Below are 13,514 nucleotides of genomic sequence, written 5' to 3' on the forward strand. Positions count from 1 at the left end.
GTTGTCTCGTCGACCACTTATACTTGTGGGGATGCCCCAACCCATTGGCTAACCTTGTAACTCGAGCTGGCAAGGTCTTGGTTGAGAAGCTTGGTGAACCATGGAAAATATTATTGCTTGATCTTTTGAGATCTCGCTTGGCATACTCAAATAGTATCACCACCTCATGCGTGTTTGGTTCCGGATCCGAGAGGGTGTTATGTTGGATGGAGGAAGCAAGTGGAGCACTACGGTCATGTTACTACTTGAGTTGACGGAGAGTCAACCCCAGATGGTTTGGAGCGGTCGAGACGTGAAAATAGCTCCTGAGAGCTCCTGTATCCTTCCTTGTGTGTTTATTTCCTACTTGTGCATTTAAATGAAAGATCATGTTAAAGATGCTTCAAACATGCTATTCGATTAATTGGTTCTACGTGCTTGCTTACCTGCTTTTTTTATTGGCCTCACTGAGCGTTAGCTCATCCCTTTAAGTTTGTTCTTCCTTAACAGGCTTTGGAGGTGGAAATTGGAGATTCTAGGCTAACGGCTTTTGGTTGAACCTAGTGTACTTTTGTATGTCATTGGAGACCATTAAAGTGTAAATTTTATTATACTTGGGTGTTTTGGATTGTAATTGTTGAGGGTATACTTGGGAGTTATGAACTTGTGTATTCGAAGTACCTTTATTTAAGTCGTTGGTTGACTTGTGATTCTTTATTAAGCTTGAATGAGTGCGTGAGTCCTGACGAGAGTTGGACAAGCATTCCACGGATACCTTAGGGCTCGTCCTAGGGAGAGGTGGGGGCGTCACACTTTAGAAAGCGTACGATGGAGAAGATAAGAGATAACTTCCGGTAACACAAAAGAAGCATGCCTAATTTTATGCAACCTTTTGTAACCGATAGGATAAGATCTTATTTTCTCCTGATTTTTTATTTGTAAAACGTGCCTAATTTTATGCAACCTTTTGTAACCGATGGGATAAGATCTTATTTTCTCTTGCTTTCTGATTTGTAAAACGCAAAAGAAATGGCCCAATTTAACTTCCCTCTCATGTGCGCGAGCCCACACTAGTTACCAATCTAACACAAACCTAATAAAAAACTAAGTATTATAAAATAATGAGAAGTCTCTTTAGTTGTCTAATGTGGGACAAAATCTTTTGAAATACTCCTTTATTTACAACGTTGTCAATGCTGCTTTCAGCACATTGTTTCAGTCTTTCTCCTAAATCTTTGATAAATTCACAAAAATTATAAAAAATGGCCCTGCCGGATTAATGACTGTGGTTGAGTACTGGGATTCATGATGTCTTTGCTGTTGCGATTGCAACATGGTCTAAAGGTTTGGCCATGGATGTGGTTAGATTTTGGCAGAGATTTTTGTTTGCCAAGGTTTTTGATATACCATGGATTTTCTTATCAGATTAATATATTTGTTCTATTTCATGTTTTGGCTGTTGATAGACGACGAGATTGATACAAACACCATACTTGAAGTTGTATTATGCAAGTTAACGGCTCAAGTTGCTGCTTGATTGGATTTAGCATAACTAGGTTCATGGTTATATTTTAGTTTCCCTATTTCTTTCTACTAATTTTAGTCTTCATTTAGGGAAGGTAGATTCTTGCATGTGATAAAAACTTTAAAGAGTGGCATTGAGGTGAGACGAGGGGCTTGGCAATAGGTGAGATTTGACTTGTGAATATCAAAATTTGTCTCCAAATTACTCTTGGTGATGCAAACTAGAGAAACCATTGGCTTTGTTGTTTCTGGTGTTGTAGCTCTTCAGTTAAAATGAGTTAACTAGCTGTTGAGTAACATGGATTTGGTCCAATCTTTCTTTGTACAAAAGCTACAGTGGTCACCAGGATAGGGTGCTTTTAAAGCTATAGATTTAAAAGTTGGTGATAACGAGTTTTAAGAAGAATGTTTTTCATTGGATTATATTTTTGTCCTTTTTTGTTTTCTAGCCCTTATCTTTCTCAATCCCTTTTACATTAATATTGCCTTGTAAGGTTCTGCCTTATGAAACTAAATGAAACAATAGAGGATAGCAGTTTCACCTTTTGTATCCTGACAATATCTGGAAACAGGTTTGTGGCTGAAAAAAACGATAAATTCTAAATAATCACGATTTATACCTTTTTTTTCATTCGATAAGTCTCAACTGAAGTTAACTGAACTTCTAACCTTTAAATGGTTTGAGTTTCACATTATTCATTCTTAATTTATTACGTAAAATGATGCAACCCATAATTCCTTGATACAAATGGCGGTTAAGGTTTGGTTGGTTATTAAGGTCATAAGGGGGAACATGTTATATGTTGCGTGTCTAGAGATTACTGTAGTAGGTTGGAATCCTTTTCAGAGAATGCTTGAAGAAGAAAAGAACGGAAAAGTTGATGGTCATTGACTCATGATCTTTGCTTTTCTCATGATCTTTGCTTTTCATTTGTCAGTTGCAAGCCGAAAGATCTTCATCAAATATCAGAGCTGCACAAAAAGAGAGAGGATCATGGTCCATACACTGCAGAAAAAAAAATTTATTGCAAAGAGCTGAAGGAGTTTTAGAAGGCATGTCCTGTTTGAAAGATTGCCAAAAGAATCTTTTTTTTTCTTTTAAACTATGCTGAGATTAAATTGTATGTAGATTTTTTCGGTGCATGCTGACTAAGTTTTATGTAAATACTGGGTTGAACACGTGTTACTCTATGTTCATGGCTTTCATGGTTATCTTGGAATTTTAACGTAATTGTTTGGTATTTATAGTTGGTTTGCTAATTCATCTTGTGTTTATTCTTTTTTTGGTTATTAACTGAGATGAGTAGGTCACAGTTTAATAACTCTATTAGCAATCCATTCGTCAGGCTAACCCGTCAATTATTGGAAGATGTTAATTTGGAAGATGTTCACTTGAATCCTACAGTGCTTGAGTATGTGAATCATTTAATTTTGAAGTACAATGCAAGAATAGCAGAATTGGTTCAATTAAAAAAAAATGAAGTTTTGAAATTTGTTAAGAGATATTATCAAGTTCATGGATTAGTTGAGAGCTTGAATTCTACTATTGACATGCAAGAATTAACCGTTGTCTATAATAGAGAAATTGGTTGCAGAAGCAGTGACATATGTTTGAGAAAAAGAGAATCGCTGATTTTTGTTATAATGTGAAAAAGGAGAAAAAGAGGCTGATTTTTTGTAAATAGTGTTTTTGTTTATGAGTTTATGGTATAGTTTCTTATTATAAATTGGTAGGACTTTTTTTTTTTTAATCTATGTTACAGGTATAAAATAACCTGTAATTTTGTACAAATCAAATAAAGGATATATGGCTGGTTTCATTTTTTAAAATAAATCGCTTTTATGGATGTAGGTAATTAAAACATCGTGTTGGTCAAGGAAAAGCGCAACGGATCCTCTGTACCACAACCCTGTCTCACACCCTATCCCACCCCTCATAAACTTGCCAAGTGTCCTTTTATTAACCCAATCCTGAAACAACCCAACTCGAACCATGTTTAATTATTTAACCGATTAATCGGGTTGATGAAACTTAATCACACAAAACCAAAATCCATTAAACTAAAAACCCAAAAAACAAAATTAAAGATTAAACAAGGCACAAAAAAAAAACCCCCCACAAGGCCACGATTCTGGTTTCCCATCAGATTTCACTCCTCCTCAAAAGCTTCATCACAAAATTCGGGCAGGACAACAAAGTGCAATTCAACGCAGCAGGCCACGATTCTGGTTTCCCATCAGATTGGTATCCTTCTCAAAACCTTCATCGCAACGCAGCAGGGCTGTCCGAGTTCATCATCTTCACCATTCAGCTTTGACGAAATATTCACGGAGCAAGGGACGTAGGTGAATTTTCCTAAACTAAAGCCTTTTCTCCTAAACTAAAGCTAGTCTTCAACGGAGCAAGGTACGTAGGTGAATTTTCCTTCAAATAAGTACTCTTCATATGCAACGAATTGCGTTATTTATGTGCCGCTTCATATGCAACGAATTGCGTTATTCATGTAAACATCAGCACAAGCCTCTGAAGTCAACCTGAAGCCTCTGAACTTAAAGAATTTATGCAAAGGGATTGCTGGGTTCCTTCAAATACTTACTCTTTGATGATTTTCGTTAAGTTTCAGGATTTATTTTTTTGGGTCTCTGTTGATTGAAGATCTATTTGCTTAAGATGTTTTTGTTCACAAATTTTTACGCTTTTTGTGTTTGTATTGTACCTGTTGATGTGTCTTTGAAAGGAGAAAATCTCTATCCAGGCTTTTAACTATTACAAAAACAATGAAGAGTTTGGTTAATAAGAAGAATAGTAAATATAGAATCAGCTCTTAATTCAATATTGATGTCTTTGGCTTACAACCAATTGGAGGAGATTTACACTGTTGATTACTATTATTACAAGTTGTAAACCACTATTACTTTGGTTGGTTTACAAGCAATTCTTGGACACTCAAATTAGCTGATGCTGTTTTTACACCCAAGTGTTAAAGGCATTAAAACCAATTTGCAGATATTTACACCAGTAGTTATTAATTTAACACTTTTAAGTCCTGCCCAATCCTACTACCTTACAACCATTTGTTGGACATTGAGCCTTTTTTTTTTTTTGGGACATTGGTTACCATACGGGCCTTGTGCATATCCTTATAAATATCATTCATGATGCTGATCCTTGACTTTTTCCCCATAGGCAAGAGTCAGGTGGAATTCCATGTAGGTTTTGATAATACAAGATTAACGAGGGTGATAATTGTTTTTGCAATACAGGGGATGAACGGCATTGGGAAGCAGATAGCGGATATTCAATGATTTTTTTTATTTGAATGATGTAAATTGTGAAACATAAGACACCCATTTACCATGGATTTGGAGCCTGCCGATTTAAACCAGTTGTGCAGATCCAACAACATTTGGTGTAAACTCGTATAATTTCAGTGAGATTATGATTTTTACGCAAATCTAGTTGTATAAATCACAAGCTCAAGTTTTACACAAAGTTGTATGAATTTATACGAATAGTAACATTACTTTAATAATTATTAGATGAATAGTAAATATAGAATCACCAAAGTGGTATGAAAAGCAACATGGTAGGGAAAAGCAACACGCTGGGTTTGATATTGACTCCCTAGACCTCAGAGTTCTAATCTGAACTTCTCGTTTCTTATGGTTGTTTGTGAGACTTTTGGCTTCTTCTTTGTTTACACATTATACTCAAAGACGGTTTCATTTTTTCTATTTATTATTTATTTTTTAATATTCTAGTTTGGGTGTTTATACAGTAAGTTATCTGCTCTTTGTTTGATCATTCCCTATGAGGATATCTACTTTTCATTCATGGGTCGAGTACTTTTGCATGGGTTATTTTATTCTAGTGAAATTCTGTTGTGTGTGTGATATTTCTCCTGGTGACTTTGCAAATTGTGCCATTTCTTTGTGAATACTTTGATGCATTAGTTTTGGGCCTCTTCTCTTGTGTATGAATAGCTTGAATGCATACTCATTTTTCACATATTTTCCTCTGTGCTATTTGCTGAGTCATTCTTTTCTGTGGTTTAATAGGTGCACGATTTTCCCTACCATGTTGCTTTTCACCAAAAAGGGTAATAAATTATGTATTTGTATTCGGTAATTTGATACAGGTCATTTGTTGGGTTTTGGGGGAATATGGAGAATGATTTGCCAACTCATGAAATCCAATCATGTCGTAAATTGGACTTTGAAGATGTTGACTTGCAGGAGATAAATGATAATGCCTTACCTCTTTGTATTACTGATGGCAATCACGGAAATCAAATTTTTCTTCCTTTGGCTATACCTGATGACTTGGTCCCGAAACTTGACATGGAATTCGATACTGAAGTAGCAGCCAAAAATTTTTACCAAAAATATGCTAAAGCATCTGGTTTTGGAACTCGATTGAGTAAGGGACATAAAGACAAAAATAGTGATTTGATGTTGGACAGGGTTTTTTGCTGCTCCCGTGAAGGAAAAAAGCCAAAAGACAAACGCAATATGATTGTTAAGTGTCCTCGTCCAGAAACAAGATGTGAATGCAGTGCAAGGATGAAAATTAGCTGTAGAAAAGGTGGAAAATACCGTGTTGTGCAATTTGTTGCTGAACATAATCATGAGCTATCAACTCCAAGCAAAACTCATTTATTCAGATCTCATAGACATTTGACAATGGCACACGAAGCTGAAATAGATATGGCCCGAAGTTGCGGAATTACACCAAAACAATCGATTGAACTGATGTCGAAACAAGTTGGTGGACGAGAAAATCTTGGGTTCATTCGAGATGATTTAAAAAATTACTTACGATCCAAAAGATCCATACCAATGATGCAAGGTGACACAGGAGGAGTCTTAGAGTACTTACAAGGCATGCAATTAGAGGATCCAAATTTTTTTTACGCCATTCAAGTAGATGAAGATGACTTGATAACTAACATATTTTGGGCTGATGCAAAGATGAGAACGGATTTTGCTCATTTTGGTGATGTGGTTTGTTTTGATACAACTTATAGAAAGCACAAAGATGGGAGGCCAATTGCTTTATTCGTTGGTGTAAATCATCATAAACAAACTACTGTTTTTGGGGCTGCTTTATTATATGATGAGACAATTCTGACATTTGAATGGCTGTTTGACACATTTGCTAAGGCTATGATGGAAAAAATACCAAGAACTATTCTTACAGACCAGGACGGAAGAATGGCAACGGCTTTGGCTTCTCAATGGCCAACAACGTATCACCGCTTATGTATATGGCATATCTATCAAAATGCAGCAACGCATCTAGCTGATGTCTTTAAAGATTTTCAAAATTTTGCGGCAGATTTTAGTCACTGCATATATGACTATGAAAATGAGGATGATTTTTTTGAGGGATGGAGTGAAATGCTAAAAACGTATGGTCTGGAAGACAAGAAGTGGTTGAAGAAAATGTTTGATATAAAAGAGAAATGGGCTTTAGTGTATGGGAGAGAAACCTTCTGTGCTGATATGACCACAACCCAACGAATAATTTAAGGAGGAGCTATGCACATGAAGTGTATGAAAAATGTTTGTATATACACATGAAGTGTATGAAAAATTTAAGGAGGAGCTATGCAAAGGGATTGATTGTAAGTGGGAAGTTGATGGTGAATTAGGAAATCAAATGATTTACAGAGTTACACCACATGGTAAGACTTCCCACCATCTTGTAACTTATGATTCATCCACGAATTCAATTTGTTGTAGTTGTAAGAAATTTGAATTTGCTGGATTTTTGTGTTCACATGCACTAAAAATATTGATGACTCTGAATATTGTAACAATTCCGGATGCATATATATTGAAGAGATGGACAAAAGCAGCCAAAACAGGAAATGTGCATGTTTCCAGTGAAAGTAGCCCGGAAATGGAGTTAAAGGCAAAATTAAGTTTTCGTTACAAAGAGTTATCCTATCTATATATGCAGCTGATGACAAAAGCTTCTGAATGTGATGAAGCTTATCAAATTGCTAAAGATGGATTTTGGAAAATGTCAGAACAAATGGATGCATGTTGTCAAGGGAAAAAGAAAATGAAAGAAGTGCGTATTGAAGAAAATTGTAGTGCGTATCAAGATGTTGACACTAATCCATCTGAAGTTGCCTATAATAAAATAAAAGGCATCAAAGTGAAAGAAAAAGTCACCTACAAGTCGAGCAAGAGGCCAAGAAGTGCACTGGAAATGGCTACTAAGAAACGCAAGTACAAGGTGAAAGAGAAGTCTTCATCGAAAAAATTACAGGTTAGACAATTTATTTAGTTTATGTGAACAATGGTTTTTGATTGTTTGACTATTACTTTTTTTTTTGGGTCCCTTAGTTGTCTGATGAATGATGAGTATAGAAATAGTATTAGGATCTTTATTTATAATTTGGATAAAAATGATTGTAGGAATTTGGAAATAATGTTGTTCATTCAAGTATGGATTCTGCTACAATTCAAGGTTTTGTTCGAGAATTACCACCCCAGCAGGTATAGTTATTCGTCATTTTTGTCTTGTATAGCATAGTAGATATGTAATTTATTTTAAATTTTTATTTGAATAATTTATTCTTTAGATGACTAAACTACATTAACGATATATTTTTTCAATGAAATTTTTAATTTGTGGTCGTCTCTCTTTAATTATATCAGGAATTTGGAATTCCAATAGAAGACATTTACAATAGGCGAAATCCTAAAAACATGACACAATTATTGCAAGTAAGCAAATATTATGCTTTTAATTTGTGTTGTTTCTTATTTATATTAATTTTTTATAGTATTATACTTTTACAAGTATATAGCTATTTTTATAATGAAGGATGTCTTCTATTTCTTATTTTTTGGGCAGACGTTGGACCCTAACTTCTACCAAGGCTATGATTTGATGTCTTCAAGTTCAATAGCACACCAGCAGCGTCAATGAGTTTTGTCCAAGTAAGAAAAAATCTTGATTAATTACTTAATCTTATATTCATCATTCATAATCAGGAGTTATTATTCTGGATATGAAATTAGGAGTTATTATTGGCACTTCCGTTGACATTTTTTATTATTTGAGCTAGACAAAAATATTCATCCTTCATTGAGTTCACTATCACTCCCTTGCTATCAAACTATGATTAAAATGAAATGTAGGGGTGTTTTTATATTTTACATGTAGAAAAGTCAAGTGGAGTGAACAATTCTGTAAAAGATGACTTTGATAATCTGGTGCAAGTTGATCTACCGAACGAAAAAACTGTTGACAATAACCTTTTTCTGTGCATACGGTATATCTATATGGGATCAGGAATAATGCACTTTTTGCACGTTGAAGCTCAATGAAGGATGAATATTTTTGTGATAGTGAACTCAATGATAGTGATATTTTAATCACAGCTGACAATAACCTTTTCCTGCTTTTCATAATCAGATCATCCAAATTTGATGTATTTAGGGTTGGTATATGTATATGGGATCAGGAATAATGCACTGTATGCACTGTGAAGAGTTTTCTGCATATATTAGTTTGATAAGTTACACTTATAATTCAATACATTTGCTAACTTAGCATTTGTTTTTTGTAGGCACAAGAACTGGGAAATAATGATGATAGTGATCAACAAGTTGCTAAACATGAATGATCAGGGCAAAAATCTTGGATGGTGTGAAGTTATACATTTATACACCTCGGAATCTATCCACTCTTTTCTTTCTGTTCCCTTGTAGAAGAGGGATCATAGATTTTTATACACATTCCATTTTTTGTTTTCCTCTTTCTGAGGTTTGAGCACAACGTTATGTTTTAAAGCCACAAAAGCAATCCATGGAGACCAAAGCCAATAATTTTCAACTTTGACATGAAATAACATCTTAGCTGCACTTAATCAGACAAGGGGAATATCCACAACACCTTCCCAGATATTTGGGATTTCACTTATCATCTTACAATCAAAGCAAAAGGCTAACGATCTCACACACAATTAACTTGAGTCTGCATAGCTCTAGTCTCTCTCAAAGATACTGCAACAATATATGCTTTAAACACGCGAACATTGAAGGGAAGCATGCCAACCCCTTATTCAGTAATAGTAGTGGATCGAAATAACATGAACCCCTAGAATGCAATCTCTGAAGCAGAATTTACTTCGGAAGTCTCTAGAATGCAAAAGCAAGACATTGTAAATCAAACCAATCGTAACAAGCTCTAGAATGCAATCTCTGAAGCAGAAACAGAAGGAGAGGCTTTGTGCAGGTCAGACACTGCAATACAGCATTGGCATAACAACTGCACAGTAAAATGAAAGAAAGCTTGAATATACTTGACAAATAATAAAAAATCCTATGAAATTTGTTTCAGTACATTATTGCATTAAGAGTCTGTACATTTCCTATATATATAAAATTTTTCTAGAGCTATTGATATGTAAAAGCACAAGAAAAGCAGGAAAAATTTTGAAGAAATACCTGTTTCCACAATTTATAAGACCTCTTGGAGACATGTTGAAAACTTCATAGTGAAAGGACTTCACAAAATCTTCATACCGAAATAGCATCTGTAAAATAAAAGAAAAAAATTTATCCATAAACTTTCATGAATGACTAGGCCCAGAATACACCATTTAGATTCATCAATCAAGCAGCTTAAGAACTGGCAAACAAAATCTTTGCTGAAATGTTTCAAACAGATGCATTACTCCTATTTAATATTTTTGCTCTATCTGTTTAAATGATAATAGAATTGCTCCTATAATTCAGACCTTAACTTTCTTCAGCTGCCTGTTGAGTAAGCAAACTAACCCTCTCTTTTTTTTTTGTTGACTCGCTCCATTTTCCCCTCACGATATATGTAACCAGGGGAAGTACAACAAAGACTAGAAACAAAGCTGGTATATCAGTTTCCCTTGGCTAAAGCATGTCCTCACCAAAACAATCATGTCCCGTTTTCCTCTAAAACCTCTTTGGCATAGCAGATCGCACTTAACTACATGTAAGAATTATAGAAACAACACAGAGATCAGCTAAGTAGACCACATCATCAACTTCATCATTCAACTCAATTCACTAATCTGCTGCACATCGTTATATAAGTGAATATCAACCAACCATCAGAGTTAAAGGCTATGACAGCTATAATTTGAGAACAGATTTCAGAAAGGAGTCACAATAAATCCGAATGACAGAATAATGGGCAAACAAAACTGCGGGAAAACAAAGGCAAGAAAAACCTACGAAAAAAATGATTCATGACGCCTAGGCATTTGATCGAACAGGTGGGGAGCTTCGTCCAATTGCCCATTGATCACTCATAACCTGAAGAAAGGGCTCCGGAGAATGACCACGAAATTGGGGTTCCCAATGTTTCTCCACGCTATTAGAGATGCGCTAACCTTGGGATGCTTTACTCCTAACCCCACAAGGTTCCGAGATGGAGCACAACCTGAGTCTCGGTTAAGAACGGTGATTTTTGTGCTTTCACACGGTGCACGATTCCACCATCAGATTTCCTTCGACTTCGTGACGAAGGACATAGCATATGATCATCAGCCGAAATCATGCCACCAGGCATTTGAATTGTGAGTGATCTCTGATGAGCTGATGAGTGATATCTGACGGAAGCTTTTGAGGAGGAGTGAAATCTGATGGGAAACCAGAATCGTGGCCTTGTGGGGGTTTTTTTTTTGTGCCTTGTTTAATCTTTAATTTTGTTTTTTGGGTTTTTAGTTTAATGGATTTTGGTTTTGTGTGATTAAGTTTCTCAACCCGATTAATCGGTTAAATAATTAAACATGGTTCGAGTTGGGTTGTTTCAGGATTGGGTTAATAAAAGGACACTTGGCAAGTTTATGAGGGGTGGGATAGGGTGTGAGACAGGGTTGTGGTACAGAGGATCCGTTGCGAAGGAAAAGTACTGTGTTGTGCATAAATAAAGATTTTGATCTTTCTAATTCCAAAAAATCTGACATGTTATTATCGCATTTTACGTCCATACATATAAATCTATGAAAATATCTAACACTATTGCTAGCAATACCAGAATTACGATTTTCTATCTACCTCAGTCAAATTTAAAAAAGCTTAAGAAATGAGATTAATCTATTATTGATTAATTAATCCAAAACAAAGTAGAAACTAATGTACACAATCTATTGATCCGGGCAACCTGGCACGTCAGTGTCAAGCCCCATTTCAACTAGTTATTAGTAAATTTGTGAAGGGGATAAAGATTACTGTTCATGGATTAAAACATTCCAGAGGATGTCACTATTACAAAATGACTAAATCATTCTCGTAAAAGTGTGTATTTTATTGGATGGTAATATGTACCTTACTGAATTTAAATATACACTTTAGTCAATACACATACATATCTAAATGTGCACATTTAAATTGAAATATATACATATATGTGACGCCCCGAAAAAAAATGAGTTTGAGAACCCGGAAATTTTCTAATTTTCTAGGGTTTATTTTTTAAACGCCCGCCTTTTCTACATTTTCTTGATTAGAAAAATTCCCCAGATAAAGTTTATGAGCAAAAATAGTTTTAAAATGATTTTTCTAGTATCGGTTAGTTTTTGAGAAATTAAAAGCGTATTTTGGACGTGGGACCCACAAGTGCGGTAAATGCATTATATTTTTGACAACTTGTTGGAATTTTGTATTAAATGATATTATTTTACAATGTGTTAAGATATTTGTATTGGAGAGACAAAAAGATAAGATTAAAACCCTAAAGGACCATTTGTCACAAAACCATTGGATCTTGACTTTTGACCAAGACTTTTCTAACTTTACTAAAACCAATTTGGACCCAATTTCTCTCCATTTTAGCTTGTCTTGGACAAAATTTTGAGAGAAAAAGAGAGATAAAATCCATCATCTTGCACTTCAATTTCTTGTCCAAATCTTGAGTTCCAACCGATTAAATTGCAAATCACTCCATAAAACTTGCTAGCTAAGGAAGATTGAAGCTCTTGGTGGAGTTGTTTTGGAAGAAAAATCCCTAAGTCATCACCTTTCTTGATATTTGAAGGTATCATGTCTAGCCATCCTTTCTTTGTTCTTGATTATGCTAAATTAGTGACTTGTGTGGCTAAAGAGATGGTTTGATGGATTATATTTTGAGTTGTGGTTGGATGGATGAACTTTTATTATTTTTGGGGATTTTTCTGTTTTAATATGAGTATGATTATGTGGTTATGTATGATGATTGGAAATGATGTTTAATGATTCTAGAAGGTGGAAAAAGTGGAAGATTGCAAGTAAATTCTGTTTTGGAAGAAATCTGGAAAATTAGGGTTCTTGGTTCTTCATTCTGTCCGAAATTTTTGGTCCTAGATAGAGGCCGAATTGGCCTTAGCTCAAAACATGAAAGTTGTAGGGAATGACATTTTAAAGGTGTCTACAAAATTTCAGGTCAATCGGAGTAGTGTAGAGTGAGAAAAGTCGAAATTACTATTGCTGTTCTGGTTTACCCGAAATTGGGATTTGCGACTGTAATTGGTTGTTTTGGCTGGAATTGCTTCCGAATTGGTTGTTGAGGCCTTCTGATGAAATTTATCCCTGTTCCTTACCTTTCAGCTGGTTTTGGAATTTCTGGATTTGGACTTGGAGAGCCTGAGTTATGATGTTTCCGCTAGAATGCGTTCTGTGAATCTATTTTTGTGATTCTGGTGTAGTATCTTGCATTTTTGACCTGGTTACACTCGAAACTGGGTTGAGTGACCTTCTGCAATATTGTATCCCTATCTCTTAGCTTCGAAACGGTGGGTCTTGCACCTTCATCCGACCATCGTAGTGCCTTTGGCACCATTACCGCAAAATGACGTCAAAACTATTTTTCTGGTTTTGAGCTTAACTTTCATTTCCGGACTTTTCCCTAGCTTGACTTGTCTTTGTACTACTTGGAGTTTGCTGAATGGCTATTGGATGAACTTGTTGTTGTGTGTGTACCTTTGGGTTGGAATGAGGAAATCATGAAGCCATGACGGCTGGAAAAGTAAGCA

At 35.3% G+C, this 13,514-nt stretch overlaps 2 protein-coding genes and 1 long non-coding RNA gene across 3 annotated transcripts; 2 read left to right on the forward strand and 1 right to left on the reverse strand.

The window, feature by feature from the left end:
* The first annotated feature begins 5,667 nt into the window (after window positions 1-5,667).
* LOC113782358 (protein FAR1-RELATED SEQUENCE 5-like) lies at window positions 5,668-7,035 on the forward strand. Its single transcript, XM_027328251.1, has one exon. The coding sequence runs from the start codon at window positions 5,668-5,670 to the stop codon at window positions 7,033-7,035; it is 1,368 nt and encodes a 455-aa protein (XP_027184052.1).
* Window positions 7,036-7,409: 374 nt separating this feature from the next.
* Window positions 7,410-9,793, forward strand: LOC113783553. The gene is made up of 5 exons (XM_027329718.1): window positions 7,410-7,783; window positions 7,933-8,013; window positions 8,176-8,244; window positions 8,375-8,460; window positions 9,093-9,793. Exons 1-4 carry the CDS (start codon window positions 7,463-7,465, stop codon window positions 8,447-8,449), a joined length of 546 nt encoding a protein of 181 aa, XP_027185519.1. The 5' UTR covers window positions 7,410-7,462; the 3' UTR covers window positions 8,450-8,460; window positions 9,093-9,793.
* Window positions 9,364-11,377, reverse strand: LOC113783554. The gene is made up of 3 exons (XR_003469921.1): window positions 10,738-11,377; window positions 9,973-10,061; window positions 9,364-9,793 (listed from the first exon to the last, which is right to left on the reverse strand). It is a non-coding gene; the product is annotated as an uncharacterized LOC113783554 (long non-coding RNA).
* Window positions 11,378-13,514: the final 2,137 nt, after the last annotated feature.

This window comes from Coffea eugenioides, chromosome 9 (assembly GCF_003713205.1).
Source record: "Coffea eugenioides isolate CCC68of chromosome 9, Ceug_1.0, whole genome shotgun sequence".
Classification (NCBI taxonomy): domain Eukaryota; kingdom Viridiplantae; phylum Streptophyta; class Magnoliopsida; order Gentianales; family Rubiaceae; genus Coffea; species Coffea eugenioides.